Below are 16,558 nucleotides of genomic sequence, written 5' to 3' on the forward strand. Positions count from 1 at the left end.
ACGTGCACTGACATCGCACAGCTCACACACTATATGTCACAATCACACTTTCGCACAGTTGTCTTCAGAAAAACGCGTAATCATGCGTATAAAATTGCGGACACTTTTTGCTGACGTAACATTGCCATGTGATGCTCTCGCTTTAATAATTTTTTTCCGCCGAGGAGGAAAGCGAATGAGGAGAGCGGCCATGTAAAAAAAAAGCAGATTAATCATGACCTCTTGGAAGGAATCGGATATTACAATCGTTCTTATCGCTAGCGGGCATCCCCGAACGATATCATGCAACATCAGCAGATGTATCAGCAGCGCGAACACAAACCAGGAAGGAGGAGAAGATAGTACAGAGCGCTGAACTTCCAACTTTTATTTGAGCAAAAACTGAACCCGCACTTATATACACACACCAGGTAAAAGCCCACCAGGGGGAGTAAGCAAGGCGCGCGATCGAACTGGGACCCACACGATGTCCATGGCATCAAAAGATAACAAGAATCACACTGTACAATGCGTTGCATGAAATGAAGCACGAATGACATGCGGAAAAAAAGGAAATGGGAAAAAAAGACACGGTTGAGTGTGCACGAATGACAAAAAAGACGGAAAAAATGGAAAAACAGGGTTGAGTGTGTACGAATGGCCCTGGTGGGCTTTTACCCGGTGTGAGTATATAAATGCGGGTAAAGTTTTTGCTCAAATAAAAGTGGCAAGCTCAGCGCTCTGTACTATCTTCTCCTTCTTCCTGTGTGGTGTTCGCGCTGCTGATACATATGGATCACAACCAACTAGCCCGGCAGATGGTGTTATTCAAGAACATGAGCAGACTGCGCGCCACCAGTCATGACTGTCTTTTATATTCGTCTGGCTCTCACCGTTTTCCCATCAATCGCACCCAGGGTCAGCGCGAAGCCACATCCCCCCAGCAGCGGATCCAGAAGATCACGTCGAGTCACCCCCACCACCCGGACTCGCCCTTCTACGACCCCACAGGGGCGCCCATGAAGCCCGTGGCTCGCCTGACGGTCACGCGGCAGCGAATCTACGAGAAGTCGTGCGACGAAGACGTCGAACCCAACACCCCCGCCCCGATAGAAACACCCTCGCCCATCGACCAGAGGCGTGAGTACCTTCCCCGCTCGCATGTCCAGCATTCTTGGACAGAAATTTTGAGAACAGGAAGACTGTAATGTACTGGCATAGAAAGATTGAAGGTAACGACCCATTCTTCCGGTTTGTAGTAAAATCTTTCTGTTACAGTGTTTCCATCGCCCGCACCGATCTGTTAGCACTGCCATATAAAACCAATGGGCAACGCTTTTGATGGTAGCAAAAACGTTAATAGAACAGAAATGCAAGCCAGCCGACGAGAAATCTGCAGGTATATTGATTGGTATATTGAATTCTTACAACCTATTAAAAAATCTTGCGTTCATAAACTCTTTCCCGTTCGAAAATGATCTTGTCCAGAATTGTTGGGCGTGATGCGTAATAATTTCGAAAACCATCTGGAGTTATTGTTTCAAGGTTTAGCTCCTATTTTCGTTCCTGCAAATAACACTACAAATGGTGACTTTTGCAAGCGTTCATTGATCGTTACAACCGCAAGTTTACAGAGGCAGCACTGATTGATTGATTTATTGATTGATTGATTGATTGATTGATTGATTGATTGATTGATTGATTGATTGATTGATTGATTGATTGATTGATTGATTGATTGATTGATTGATTGATTGATTGATTGATTGATTGAAGCACATGTTTAAAGAAAGGAATATCACCTTTTTTGACGCGACAAACACAGATACTAATCTCCCTGGATATGTTAGAAATGATTAATTCAGAGAATGAGGTGAGTGTGCCACCTATTCAGCCCGACTTCCATCACGTACTTTAATTTCCGATGCGTTAGAGCAGGAGACTCGAACAGAGAAGTCTTGTAACTTTTTCATACTTGTATCTTACTCCTAACGTTAATTGTTACGTGCATCTTCAGTGGAATCCCACATGGCCGAGATCGTAGAGCAGTAGTGAGCTATAAGTGACCACCATTTTGGGGCTTTGTGTTGGTCACTCCACTCTGTCCGCTGAAACTGGGAATACGCTACTTCCACGAAGAAAAACCACGTGTTCTCTTGGAATACGCTTCGAAGCGACGTAAACTATGTCCTTTCCAGCCTCAGCTTTAAAGTGAGCGTATAGTAGTGTTGCCTATACGCAAATTTAAACAGCTCGTCTTTCAGCTACAAGCATAAAGGTTCCAACTGTGCGCTTACCCACTGTGCGCCCACTGTCTTCCGTGTACAAACAAAACACCTACCTACAAATGGCATTAGCAGCGCACAGAATTTTGAATACATTCGCAATGTCTTCACCTCCTGGCAAAGCAGCTGGTTTAAGAAGACATCTTTTCTCTGGCTGTGGGTTGTCTTGCATGGAGAGGAGATAATATGTACGTACTTTAGCCCAGGACAATAGGTTCTTGGATCATTGCAAAGATGTGCTGCTCGAAGAGCAAAATGGGTGCTTAAGAATAAAGTGCGAAAAATAGGTGTCTCTATGCTCTACGGGAGGCAAGACTTAAAAAGAAAGAAAAAGCTGCGGCACTGCCGAAGAAACATCGGCCTAAAGTTGATCCATATTACGGGCTATCGTAAAATTGATCACCGCATCAATCATATCGATTTCTTTCTCAGTGAACGGAGATAGCAAGTAAAACGTTCTCTTTTGAACATGGTCTTTTGAACTGGCGCTGATTTGCTTCCCTTGTGCTCTTTTCAAGCATCTTTGGAAAACATATCCGGTAAGAACATGCAATAGCTTTCTGACTGAATTTCTTCGAACTGTGTTCCTTCATGGTTTTTCTTTTTTCCGTCTTTTGATTCACGTCTGTTTTTGTTTTCCACTCCGACAAAAAGAATCAAGGAAAAATGCACAGCGACGACTCAAGCACCAAAAACAGAGGCCACCGATAGAGCAAAAGGATTTCCAAATACCCTCGATCAAAAAGTTCCAGAGATTGAGATGTGTTCCTAAAATTGTTATCATTTCGCCTAGGTTTCAATCCTTACCACAAAATTTAAAACTCGCGTACTTTGTGGAGGTGTTTCTGAAATGTGCGGTGCGCTCGGTGGCTTGAACTGAATAAGAAACGAAAAAAGATATATATTGTTACGGGGTAGTTCCGCTTGGGATCGCAGAGAGCGGACACGGAAGACAGGGCTTTCAAACGACAGGCGTTTACTGCAGGCACCAGCCGACACTGCTCGACCGTCGTCTTCTCCACAAACTCACGAGCTGCGTCTTCGTCCTTCCTTATGCGCATATCAGTGCATGCACCGCCTAATGTAACACTACCCCGCCGGCTGAAAAGCACCGTCCCGGTGCGTACTAGCGTCCAAACCAGGGTCCGTGTAGTACGGCTTGAGGCGTGCAACATGGACCGTCTCAGTGCGAGGTGTGGAGGTATGGCGTGCGAGATGCAAGGGCACAATGTCGTAGGTCACTGGAGCCACTTGTCGTAAAATACGGTAGGGGCCTGTATAACGGGGCAAAAGCTTTTCCGAAAGGCCAACGCGGCGAGCTGGGGTCCAAAGCAGCACGAGAGAGCCGAAAGAATACTGGAGGTTGCGATGACAGGAATCATAGCGACGTTTCTGGGAGTCGCCGTTTCTGACTTATCGTCAAAATAAGTAAGTGAACCACGGGTTCAGATTAAAATTGTCTTTTCTTGAAACCTGACACGGAAGGAACTGTTTACCGCGTCGTTCTAAGTGTGGTAAACAGTGCTGGTCGCCGTAATCAGTTTCTGACTCCAGTCTTACGCTGTCTCGCACTAAAACTCTTAGATATTCTCAGCCGCACTAACTGTAAATTACATGCAGCAAGAAGGAAATAAAAAAAATTAATTAAACCCCTCGAAGCCGTACCGGGTAACCAGCATTTTGAGACAGCAAGAAATGAAGAACGTAATATGGGAAGAACTTTTGGCAACAATATTTATTTCAAGTCAGCACACACGCACCCACCGCGAGGGCTCGCTGGCTTTGCCATTCAGCTCCTGATCTCAAGGTTACGGGTTCGATCCTGGTCGTGGCGTCCGAATTTCGATGGAAACGAAATGCAAAAACGTCCGCGTGTTGTGCGATGTCAGCGCACGTTAAGGAACCCGAGGGGGTCTAAACTAATCTGTAGCCCTCCACTGCAGCGTCGATTGTAGCCTGAGTCACTACGGGGCGTTAAACCCCGCAATGCACAAGTGAGCTAGAGTTTGTTGAGCAAATCGGAACTCAAAATAGCCGATTATATGAGCCAGTTATACCTCCTCTCTTAGATTCCCCTTCATGAAATACTGTCAGTGATGTTTCATACCATAACCGACAATTTTCTCAAGTAGACCCAAAATTCCCTACTTCAGGCCCTTTTCCCTGCATCATCTTGAAAACTCCGTCAATTAGAAGAAAAAATCACCATTTCAGTGGTTAATATTCTATGAAACATCCCAAAAATTATTTCGCCAAATTGGGCTCTCGAATTTCGAGAAAAAGCGGAAAAAATCCCCGAAAGAAACATCACTGCATAACACGCCGGTTACTAATCAATACTTGACCCCGTTGTACGGGTGAGAACATTTACAAATGCCGTAACACATTTGTGGCGCTCCCTATACCTTGCCGAAACAGGAAAAAAAATAACTGGATTTTGTGCATACAAATCTCTTTCATCCGTTACTCTGAGGCCGGAAAAGCAAAAAAAAAACACTGACTGGGGATTAGGATTTCCGTTAGAGCCAGCCCTGCTCCCTATTCATCACGAAGTTCGCTCTTACAATATGCCCGACGCTATTGTCCCAGGTACACCGCAACAACGAGCGGATTAGCGCGACAGGAGCGCGCAAGCTGTCGCCACGGCCGCGCGCGGAGCTTAATCCCTGTCATAATCCCCTGGATGATTACCTTCGTGCTACAGCGCGCAGCGGCGCAGCCGCTCGCTTTTGGGCCGTCACATCGACTTAGGTTCCTAATTGACGTAGATTGAATGAAATCTGAACCCCACCCCTCTTCCCGGCTTCATTAATTCTCGCGCATAAATTTTCCCCGCGGCCGAACTGAGACAGGATGTAATAACGTGCTACTAAAGCGTGGCACCTTGCAGCCTGAAAACTACTCAGACGAGACAAGGCAAGGCGATTGTATTACTACGTGCCTTAAGGGAGTGGACACCAAATTTTTGGATACATACTTTTTTTCTTTGGAGTGATGCGCTGGACGGAGCTATACATTAGTCATGACGTGGAATTCATCTACGGCAACTGATTAACTTGTAATTTTTTTCTCGTGTCGTTTCGGTTTCGATTCCATATACCGTTTTTTTTTTTATTCGTGAGGATTAACGTCCCGAAGCGAATCAGGCTACGAGGGACGCGAAGTGGAGGGCTCCAGAAATTTCGACCACCTGGGGTTCTCTAACGTGCACTGACATCGCACAGTACACGGGCCTCTAGAATTTCTCCTCCATCGAAATGTGACCGCCGTGGCCGAGACTGAACTCGCGTTCTTCGGGTCATGAGCCGAGCATCATAACCGCTGAGCCACCGCGGTGACGTAGTTCCAAATACCGAACGGCGGCTGTGTAGTACAAGATACATTCACGTGACTGCGATTTGTCGCGTTTTGTTCACTTTGTGTCAGTCCAACGCTTGAGCGGGATTAAATATAAGAGTTCACTCAAATTATATGAAGAAAGCAGCAATGATACTGCTGGATTTCTATGCTTCACGTGATCTGAACGCCCCTTATACGTCACTGCCTCGTTTGGCTGTTGAGACCGACGCCGAAGCAGCATGAGACAAAAAAACTGTAACAGCGTCCCAATGGAATGGGCTGCCAAACGAAGTTGTAAATGCGCAATCTCGAGAACAGTTTTCCGTCCGTCTTGCTAAACATATAAAGCAATAAAGTATATAAAGAGAAACTTTTATTACCTGCCATTTTTCACCTGTATTTTATGACTGTATTTTGTCAACACTGTTTTATTGTTTGTACTGTATTGACTGCATCTTGTTCCTGCTAGTCTGCGTATGCCACAAGTTTGATGTTGTGTCCTCTCCTATCTTGGTCCAGGTTGGACCGATAGTATGTACAAATAAATAAACTCAGTTACAAGTTATTTACCGCTTGTTGGCGAGATTCACGTGCTTGTCTATGGTATCTGATGTGCCGCGCATGCATCATTCTCAACCCGCTAAGCCTAACGTGGGTTCACAACCCTCTCTCGGCGGGTCTGGGTGCAGCCGAGTGCGCCGTCACCGAGTGGTCCAGCTTCGGACCGTGCAGTGTGACGTGCGGCCAGGGCGTGAGGACGCGGACGCGAAACTTCATCATGCGCGACAAGGCGTTCATGTTCAGCTGCAAGACGCAGCTGGCCGACCGGGAGGTGTGCGAGATCGACTGCGCAGGGTGAGTTTGTCGTAGACGAGCCAGCTCTTTTAAAAGTGCTCAACTAAATAAAGAACTCTAATCTATAGCCATTTGCTGAATACTAGTTGCGTGAGCACTGCTATGCGGTTGCCCCTTATAAAAATGGTCTGTAGACGTTCTATAGACTTCTTACAGATTCTATTGCCTTGCTATAGATATTTCTTTGTGTCTAATCGTAGTCTATAAACTCTCTATAGACAGAAGTCAACTAAAATTGTGGGTTCATAAATCCATGATTGTCTGTAGACTGTTTTTAGGGTTTGTAATGTCCATAGACTAGTCCATAAGATTTGTCTATAGAAAACCTATAGGCTTTATGGACAGAACTCTATAGGCAGGCCATAGAATCTCTAAAGATATTTTGACGCGATATCGTTATCGGCCTCGTTACCAAAAGAGTCTTGCGTCGGCGTTGTCGGCGTTGCGAGCGAATAATAGGGTGTCGTATTGTGGCCCACGTACGACCTTGCAGTTCAGCAGTGTGAGATATCCTCTCTTGATCGCTGCAGGGGCGTGAGCTGCGAGACGACGCCGTGGAGTGAGTGGAGCGAGTGCAGCGTCACCTGCGGCAAAGGGGTGCGCATCCGCCAGAGGAAGTACAAGCAGCACATGGCGAGGAAGCGCTGCACGCTCGACCTCATGGAGAAGGAGATGTGCGTCGCCGACATGCCCACCTGCAAGGACGCGCCAGAGGTGGTCAGTGTGTCGTCCGCTCTTCTCAACTGCCGCTCAGCAACGCAGTATTATAGACAGATTAGTCGGCCGTAGGTCTTACCGTTATCAAAACAAGTGGACGCATACTCGCGTTATCGGATAAGGTGCATGACAGCGCCATCCTTGAAGTCGTTGCACAATCGCCTTAGGAATGTAGTACCGTTCAAGCGTCATGCCACCTGCAAGGACTCGCCAGTGGGGGTCCCCCACCACCCCTCATTATGCATAAATCAGTCGACGTTAGGTGTTACCATAAACAAAATAAAGCTACACGCATACTCACGTTATCGGGTAATGTGCATGACAGCGCCATCTTTGAACGTGTTGCCCAGTTGCCGTAAGAGGGGTTGTTCCTTTCGTCAAGCGTCATGCCCACCTGTATGAATGCGCCAGAGGTGGTCAGTGCCCCCCCCCCCCCCCCCTTTATAAACGTGGAACTGCTCCTCAACAACACCCCTCTTCGTACCGTTCGCCAAGCGTCTAACGCGACGAGTGCAACGCGTGCTCAAACAAGGGCTTCCAGAAATGTACGGGGTAAAAAACTACAGGCCATGACAAGGACAGATCTTGAACGCCAAAATCACTGCGTACCTTTGAAGCAACAGCTTGTCTCTAACCTCTATGCCCCGTGTAAAAGATCTTTAGGAATGTAAGTTTCCACAATGACAGATGTTGAAAGTCATGCCTATAGATCAGAGTAACAATACGCCGCTCTTCGCTTCTCTACTGGCAAAGATGAATGATAATCCAATCATTTGCATAATTCAACTATACATTTGGCTTTGATTTTTGGGCTCTTATTCTCGAAATAACAACTGATCTACATGGCAATGCTAGTTTAACTTTATTTCACAAAAGCCCAAGGCATCTCGACATCCCAATGCTTGCCTTTGGTCAGTGGACAACTGTAACGTATAGCATGCATATCAAATCCGCCTTCTGGCGACACCCACGTCACATTTAACCCTCCAGTAGAACTTCAGTTTCGATTAGTTGATCCATAGTAATTATAAAGAATGTTAGGCGGACACAAAAGTTTTTTTATTACGACAGGCGACGGCTACTCTATTAGCCTCAGTAAATGTCTATCGTCTACAACGTGTCTACAGGCCACATGGCTCTCTTTTTAAAGATGGCATTGCTTGAACTGCAGAACACTCCTGCTGACAATGCATTTCAGAAGTGATCTTCCCCTCCAGCCGCTTTTTGCGTTTCCTTTTCCCGATGGCAACTCGCAGCTGGACCCCAACTGCGCGGTGACCCAGTGGGCCGAGTGGTCCCCCTGCACGGCCACTTGTGGCAAGGGGATCAAGGTGCGCACGCGAGCCTACCTCAATGCGATGGCGGCCGCCATGGCCATGTGCAATGTGGAGCAGATACAGAAGGCCCCCTGCATGGCCGAGAACACCGACTGCAAGATCGACAGCCAGGAGGCGTACGGTGCGTGGACGGAGTTCTTCTCCTCCTACTGCGGCAGCGGTACCTTCTGTAGCTCTCTGCAGCATTCGGGAATACAGTTGAACCTCGTTAAAACGGAGTTAGAGGTGTCCGGCGATTACTTCGTTATAGCCGCAGCTTTGTTATAGCCCGTGTTGACCGAGCTTTGAAGGGGAATCGTACTTCCTTCGTTATACCCATTATTTCGTTGTAACGAGTTTCGACTGTATAATGACAACTTGCAGTGGTATATTACTGGAAACGGGGAGAAGTTAAACCTTATTACCAGCCAGTGCCACTAAGACTAGGAGCCTATCACTTTCTGTTCTGTAGCCACTCGGTCATTACTTTTCCTTCTTATATCACATATGATGTCAACGCGCTATTTTTAAACTTCCAAAGCCATGCGCCACATGGTGGCACCCAAGGAAGCTAGAAGCACACGTCTCGAATTCCTGGTATGGCTTCATTAAAACCTCTTTATTGGACATTTGGAGCATATCGACCTTGGGCAACATTTTTGCGCAGACAGACACAGACCACGAGAACGGCGACACACAGTGCTATAGTGTTTGTGTGTGTGCGTCGTCTTTGTCGTATTCTGTTCCTGTTTTCGCTAAAACGTTTTGCAAGATTTGCATCGGTTCACGTGAGAAAACTGGAGAAAGGGGGGGGGGGGGGGGTTTCGCTGGCTGGGGGGAAATTTCGCTGGAAGATGAAAGAATGTGTGCTTCGCCTCTAGGAAGATTTATTTATTTATTTATTTATTTATTTATTTATTTATTTATTTATTTATTTATTGAAAGTACCTACAGCGCCCATGAGGCATTATTGTAGGGGGGGGTTATTACTATATACAATAACACATGCAAAGAAGATATTGGAAAACATGTCAGCATGGATAACACAACATAGCAAAAGAAGACTAAATGAGTTTACAACTAGTATGAGTGATGGCACAGTGCTGGTAAACACACGAGACCTGGAAAAAAAATACATCAGACTATCGCTTCAACAACACTTTCGAAATCAGGTGCACAAACCACATCATTCAGAAGCTTATTCCAGCCCAGGACTGTGTTAGGGAAAAACGAATACTTAAATACATTAATGCGGCATTGATAACTATTAATCTTTTTCGTGTTATCGAGACTCTCCGAAATGTAATATGGCTGCTTTAGATAAGTGTTAGATAAGTGTAGATAAGATAATTTGCTTATTCTTTTTCCTGTTTGCTTTCATTCTTTGTATGCATGAAAAATATCAAGCAATTTAAAAATAAGAGCATTACTTGTCGGCAGAGTAAAGTCATTGATTTTGTGAACAGTATTTGGAGATATTTAATTATTTTCAAGAATTGTTTTGCCATGCATGCTACCGGGGTGGTCGCTTATGAGGCCACCCTGAGGCTTACGTCGGAAATCGTCGAGTGCAACCACAGCGTTTCCTTCGATTTTTCTGCCTTCACTGATGTTTCCGACTGGAGCGCGGGTACGTGTGCGGACATCGTGAATTGCTCCCTCTGGTGCGCATGCGCAGAGATCTGCCTGCTGCCCAAGGACATCGGACCGTGCCGCGGCTACTTCCCGCGCTGGTACTACGACTCGACCAAGCGCATGTGCCTGCAGTTCGTCTACGGCGGATGTCGCGGCAACAGGAACCGCTTCGAGAGATACGCGGAGTGCAACAAAATGTGCGAGGTCACAATATCACGTGAGCCCTCCTAAGCACAACACTTTGGCTCTTCTTCTGCTACCTATCCACTTTTATCTCTGTTTTTAGCTTAGAGTGTACTCTGCCTTGGCCCGAAAAATATTTTAGAAGCGGAAGTTAGAAGAGCGCTTTTTTCGGCATACCAGTTTCAGCGGTGTAGTACATCAGAATGCAGCTAAGACGTCCTGACTACCAGTATGGTTAACTAATATCGGATAGCTAAGTTTTTAGCTATTACTATTGGACTCCTTAATTTTGAGAGGCGTGTAGCCCGCCCTAAGTTATCCCCGTATTAGTTTTTAAGAATTTCGAAGACGCAGTTACCCTTGGCCGTTTCGCCAGGTTACGTCCACTGGAGAGGTTGCCTTGCCTGCAAGCTTCTCGAAAGCTCGTGTATATTTTTTTTTTTTTTTGCGCGATTTAGCCAGGACTTGTTGGGCCACAGCGCCGAGAGTAACCGCGTTGACAAAGTTCTTAAAACTGACATGGATGTTACTTATCGTGAGCTACACCCCTTTCAATAATTGGGAGCTTAAAAGCGAAGGTTTAAAAGTTTGCTGTTCAGTATTAGTTAACCATCCTGTTAGTTAGCATGTCTTAGCTCTTTTCTGATGTACTACATTGCTGACAGTTCTATGAAGAAAAAGCGCTCTTCTAATTCAAAAAGCTTATTTGTAAAAGCTGTGTAAGGTCTTAGGTGATATATATTGTCAAGGTTAAACCTCTCACAGTCCTCAGTAATACTGTCGGTGTTATCTTAGTCGAATTCTTTTTTACCGTTCCTGTCGTTTTCTTCAGCACCCCGAGTTTAACAAAAGCATCCAGTTTCGCAAACGCAAGCCAGCACGAATGATCCAGTACATTGTTAGCGGAGCGACCAGCTTCTTAGAGCCGAAGTCGCCACAGCGAACTTCCGCAGGCTCCTCCACTTCTTTTCACGCAGCTCTTTGGCGCCATCCAGCGTGATCTCTTTCAAGGTTGCACGACAATACGCTCTAAGCCTCCTATGGGCGTGCCCGCAAGCGGTTGACGTTAAACACCCATTCGAGCGAAGGCCTTAACGCAGACAACTACATGACAAGCAAACACGTCGCCCGCCGCTAACCGCGCTCCCCGGGAAACCGCCTTTACACTGCGTTTGAGCCGACAAAATTAAGTTTCTTTCTTCTTTAAGCGAACTAAGTAAAAAAATATGAGAGGTATAACAGCTTGAGCACCTAGTTCTTTTCATTTTTGATAATTTGTTCGCGTTATGGTTGGGGTTTCAGCGAGAGTACACTGTTCAGTGGAAAAACAATTAAATTCGCGCCTTTATTTTTGTCACTCCCAACAAGTGCTTTTTGTTTTTGTTTGTTTTTTAAGCTGAAAGAGCGGAACGTAAAGTGCTTGCGTCCGTATGACGGATGAGTACCCTGTCTGAACGCACCTGGGATAATGTCGCAGGGAATATTTCGGCCACTGCGCGGTTGGAACGCGTAATTTTATCCGACAGAAAGCCCGGAGAGAGCTCTTAAGAGTATGTCACGAAGCATTAGAAGAGGAGCGCTTATGTTTTTTTTTTCCTTTTTAGTTTTTGCTGGTACCTTTAAATACTTCGCCTCGTTTTTTTTTTCGTTTTTTTTCTTTTTGTCTGTCCCGCTAAAACATTCTTCCTGTTTCCGGACCAGCTTCAGGGTTCCCGCATGCGTGTGATGTGACGGTCGAATATAGAAGTGTCTCTCAGAAGAACGAAAGAAAGGCACTAGCATTCTGTCAAAACTAGATAAATATCTTTAATCTTTTTGTTTTTGCAGTAATATAGCATTTGAAAAATCGCTACAGTGGTGCAAGAGATGTTTATTTTCACAATTCAGCCGGAACGAGAGACGTACGATGTGTTTCTTTTTTCCCATTAGCGTTTGGAAAGCAGTCAGAAATGAACTGGAGAAGTGGGGCTGGGGTATTTTCGCTGACGTCACGACAACGTGCGTGAGGTCTTTAGGCAACCGCTCGTGTCCGTAAGCTTCAGTGGGTAGCCGGCACTGATGTGTACACGACCCCAAAATATTAAAGGGAACAATCGGTTGGTGCGAAAAGGGCAATTTCATGGCTATTTGTCTACCAAAGTGGAAAATTGATTTTTGGTTTGTACAAGTCAAGAAAAAAAATAGCAAAAAGGAAAAGGTGTGCTTGTCAATTATAAAGTAATCATTGGTGGAACGCTCCAACTTTGTTGCCTTTCGTACTGAAGGTACTTGTACACAGTTTGCATTGAATTCTCACCAAAACAATTCTTAAGGTATTTAGAGAGAACAAATTTAAGGTAGGTCATAGTTCGCAGCCAATTAATTCCGCTGTCGAAAATACGACAAGCCGAGACCACTCGCCCATACAGTTAAATGGCGTTTCGGGCGCGCTGCGGATTCTTGTTCACAATGGGCGCATGAAAAGGCACTAGGAAAAACTTTCACGGATCCATCGTGAACAAGCCTTTCGTGGTGGTGTCAAAACATCTTTTAACTATTAACGAATAATCAGGGCTTGATGTCTTCCTGCAGTAATTATTACTGAAGAGGTGGATGCGTCATACTGTCGCAAACGAACAGGCTCGGATTATAAATGCACAAGCCCCAGTCCGCATTACTACATTAAGTTTTAGAAGTCATTGTTGTTGCACTGTTCGTGAGTTTTAAGCTAAAATTGGCTTAAGGAGTTAAAAATTCTAGAACGCTACCACGAAGTAAAATTACTAGTGTGAAGTGACAACGCTCTGCCTTACTCTGAAACATGGTATATGCGAACATTTTAGGTCGATCTATTGTAAAGTCTTCGCATCTTGCAAGAAATGTATTACCACCACGTTTGCCAAAGCGCAATGTAGGTATATTGCCACAACGCCCCGAAGCTTTCCCTTGTGCATATTTGATGTACAAAGACTGCAAACCGTGTGTGTTCAAGGGTAATCACGAACACTGTTTTGTAACTCATGCATTAACGATGCATGCATGCGTACTTTCAACCACAGCTCAGACGCTTACAGCCATGCCAAATGCGAAATGTTCAGTTTGTATGTGCGTTTCGCTTCTGCTGGCCGGGTTGCTTTTGCGTCTGCATTGAATCGCCGACTGCGCACTAAAGGATCTGAAGCGCAAACAATGCTCGTGTCTTATTGCTCAGTCGAAACTTATAGATAACTCTGACATGCTTGTCAATAGGCAGCACTGTACGAAAGCTGTTCTCGTTATGCGAGCATTTCTGCTGCGCCTTTTTTGTACAATACATTTCTCTACGTGGCTGTGACCTGGTAGTGAAAGATACAGTCATGAGCAATATTAGAGGGAACAAAGTTTGAGCATTGATTTATTGATTACTCCGTAATTAGGTGTTATAAGCACAGATTTTTCTGTTTTCTAGCTAGTTTTCTACTAGCCGTGTAATATCAAAAAGTTATTCCGAAATTTAATGCAAAAAAACGAGAAAATCAGCATTTCGCTGCGCAAAGTTTGTTCCCGCTCGAACTGCTCATGACAGTAACATCAACGTCAAATGAAACACTAACAGAAGAACTGAACTGCCCGCACAAAAACATCAATTAAGCGCCTATAGAAAAAATACAGACGAGGTTCAGTTGATTAATATTTCTAAAACACACAGCCACCATGTTGGCTCAGTGGTTATGGCTCTCGACTGCTGACCAGAAAGACGCGTGTTCGATCCCGCGGCGGTCGAATTTCGTTGAGGCGAAATTTTAGAGGTCTGTGTACTATGCGATGTCAGTTGCACTGAACCCCAGATGGATAGCCTGAGTTGCTTTGAGACGTTAGACCAGCGTAAACTTCTGAAGCAGTCTTCACCTCTTCGATGTAAAACTAATTTGCGCTGATTCGGAGTTTTCCCTGCTCCAAAGGGTCTCATTTTGTAGCACGTTTTTCAGTTGTCTTGTTCGCGTTTCATTAACGCTGATAGCATTGAAGGCGGCGCCAGGATATGTATAATTGGGAGGCGAGTCAAATTTTCGGAAGACATTATATATGCCGCTAAGGCATTGCTGCTCACAAAGATCAAAACTATGAAGTAAAGAAAAAACGTCGGCTAGCTTCACGTACTTCCTGGCCTACGATGAGGTCTAATGAGGACTGAAGGAACTTCTCAGCAATTTTTTATATATATTTTTTAATTTTTTATATACCAGCAATTGTTTGGGGTCGCGCCGTCACTCGATGGCAGGTATCCGATATTAACGAAAGGTGACAGCGCAAAGGTACATAGGAGTAACCGCTGCAAAAAAAAAAAAAAAACCTACCCGAAGTGCACAAGAAACTTCCATTTCTTGATTTATATCAACCAAATCCAGTTTGTAGATGCTGCTTTGGGAAGTGACCATATTCTATACGAGCATGTTTATTGACCACCAAACAAAGACGAGAGAATACGCTCGGAAATATTCAACAACAGTCCTAAAAGTACTTAACTGTGTGTCCGTTTTAGACCAATTCAATTTTGGCTGAGCGTAAAGTCTTTATTTCAGGCTGTTTTCTTTATAACTGGGTCGCTCCTCACTTCCTGCCACGGCCGTTCTGCGAAAGTGTCAGTATATATTTTAGCTCAGTGGATCCATTAGCGTGGGACTATTAAAGAGTACTGTAATAAAAAAAAAATGAGAAATCCCAGTGGCTTCAAAGGATACCCAAGGCGACGAGTGCTTCGAGCTTTCGTACATGCAGCAAGATTCGGTTTCAGTACTCAAACCACTAAAAGTGTGTGCCATTTTCTATGGACATCAAGGTGTCTTGCTGGTGGAAGATTTCGGCTTTTTTTTTTTGCTGCAATATTGCGATTATTGTGCGGACTAACAAATTCACTTCTGGGTATAGAGAAATCCAAAATTATCCCTTGCCTCATGGCATAGTTGCCTTCTAGTCGGGGAGCCAAAATAAGGGGCTGTTTCGTTCTCCAGGCTAAGCCTATTAGTTCATTGGACTTATTCTGTGGTTCATTTGCCTTCTACAAAAGCGCTGGTCCTTTTAAGAGTTAGTACATATTACAATTCGTGAGAGTATATACATGTTCGTTCGGTAAGCTTTTGGTTTTCCTGCTGTCTCTAAAGGTCCGCAACTTGTGGTTCCCGGTATGCCCGTATGTCCACCTCCTATCTAAGCCATTGTTCAACCACGTGTAGAATATCTGTACCCTATTCCTCTCAGAGGAGTATGTTGTTAGTCCGCACTGTCATCGCACTGCGATTTCGCAGCAGCTTCAGAAGCCAATTCCGTGGCTGGGCTTGGCTTCGCTTGACCGCTAAGCCAGGCTCTTCTTGCTTTCGCCAGCTGCCGGTCTTGCTTTCCCTTCCTCCTTTTTTTTTTCTTCTACTTTACCGCTTTGCCTCAACTGTCGCGAGCTGTTGCTCTATGCTCTGCCTGCCTGTTGCGTGTGCTTTGTCGCAGACATAACGCAAGGGCTCCTGTCTCCTTCGGCTCTGGGCCAAAGCTACGCCATGAAGGACACCACTCTGCACGTGGAAAAAGGCCTTGTCTGTGGTCTGTCCGCTAATCTATGTCGCAGCCGCTGCCTCGCTGGCGCCGCGAACCACGGCACGCGCTTCTTGCCTGACCTAATGTCCGCGCTTGGGCGTACGTTCTGGACGCGTAGCCTGACCGGGTGTAGATATTGGCGGAAGACTTCAGATGGTGTCGAATCAGGAGTTATAGCTGATGACTGACAAAGCGTTTGGTACAGTTGCAATAAAGAAACCCCAGAAACACTAGACTCTAAGGCCTACCAAAGGACTAAGATGTGGCAACACTAGCCTTATCATACCTGCTCCCCTACTCCCCTACACCCTACCCCCCCCCCCCCCCCGGCAGCCGTGAGTGCCTCCGCTGGAAGATCAAATGGCATAGAAGATCATCGATAGCACCCCACACCCTATTAAACGTTCTCTTATGGCTCAGACCCCACTAGACAGCATTTTTTTTTGCCCAGCAAGTGAACGCCGGAGTTGCCAGCTATATCTCACTCAGTGTACTTTATGTACGCATGGCTGGGTATGTCGGGAGTAGTAACCTGAACAACAAGCATTGTAGAAGCATCACTGAGCATAAAGGCTGAAGTGTCATAGGCCAGGAACACGCATCTGCAGGGCAAGGGCATGAATAGCAAAAGTAGTCACAGGTAACCTGATTATCGTTCAAAGAATTTGAGGAACAAAACCTTTGCTTCAATGTCCCGCTCTCTCT

The 16,558-nt window shown here is 45.5% G+C and overlaps 1 protein-coding gene across 2 annotated transcripts in view; it reads left to right on the forward strand.

Annotated features, from left to right (window-relative positions):
- The window catches only part of LOC149330206 (spondin-1-like), a 144,113-nt gene that overhangs the window by 105,219 nt on the left and 22,336 nt on the right, over nucleotides 1-16,558 (forward strand). The window contains exons 8-13 of one of the 2 annotated variants that reach the window (XM_089560813.1): nucleotides 897-1,119; nucleotides 6,293-6,458; nucleotides 6,989-7,175; nucleotides 8,432-8,633; nucleotides 10,170-10,343; nucleotides 15,767-15,859. In XM_089560813.1, coding sequence (XP_089416939.1) covers nucleotides 897-1,119; nucleotides 6,293-6,458; nucleotides 6,989-7,175; nucleotides 8,432-8,633; nucleotides 10,170-10,343; nucleotides 15,767-15,859 — 1,045 coding nt within the window. The remainder of the gene's footprint in view (nucleotides 1-896; nucleotides 1,120-6,292; nucleotides 6,459-6,988; nucleotides 7,176-8,431; nucleotides 8,634-10,169; nucleotides 10,344-15,766; nucleotides 15,860-16,558) is intronic. The other variant, XM_089560812.1, reaches the window with a different exon arrangement.

The sequence above is a fragment of the Amblyomma mixtum genome, chromosome 9, assembly GCF_055824585.1.
Source record: "Amblyomma mixtum isolate Tamu chromosome 9, ASM5582458v1, whole genome shotgun sequence".
Taxonomy (NCBI): domain Eukaryota; kingdom Metazoa; phylum Arthropoda; class Arachnida; order Ixodida; family Ixodidae; genus Amblyomma; species Amblyomma mixtum.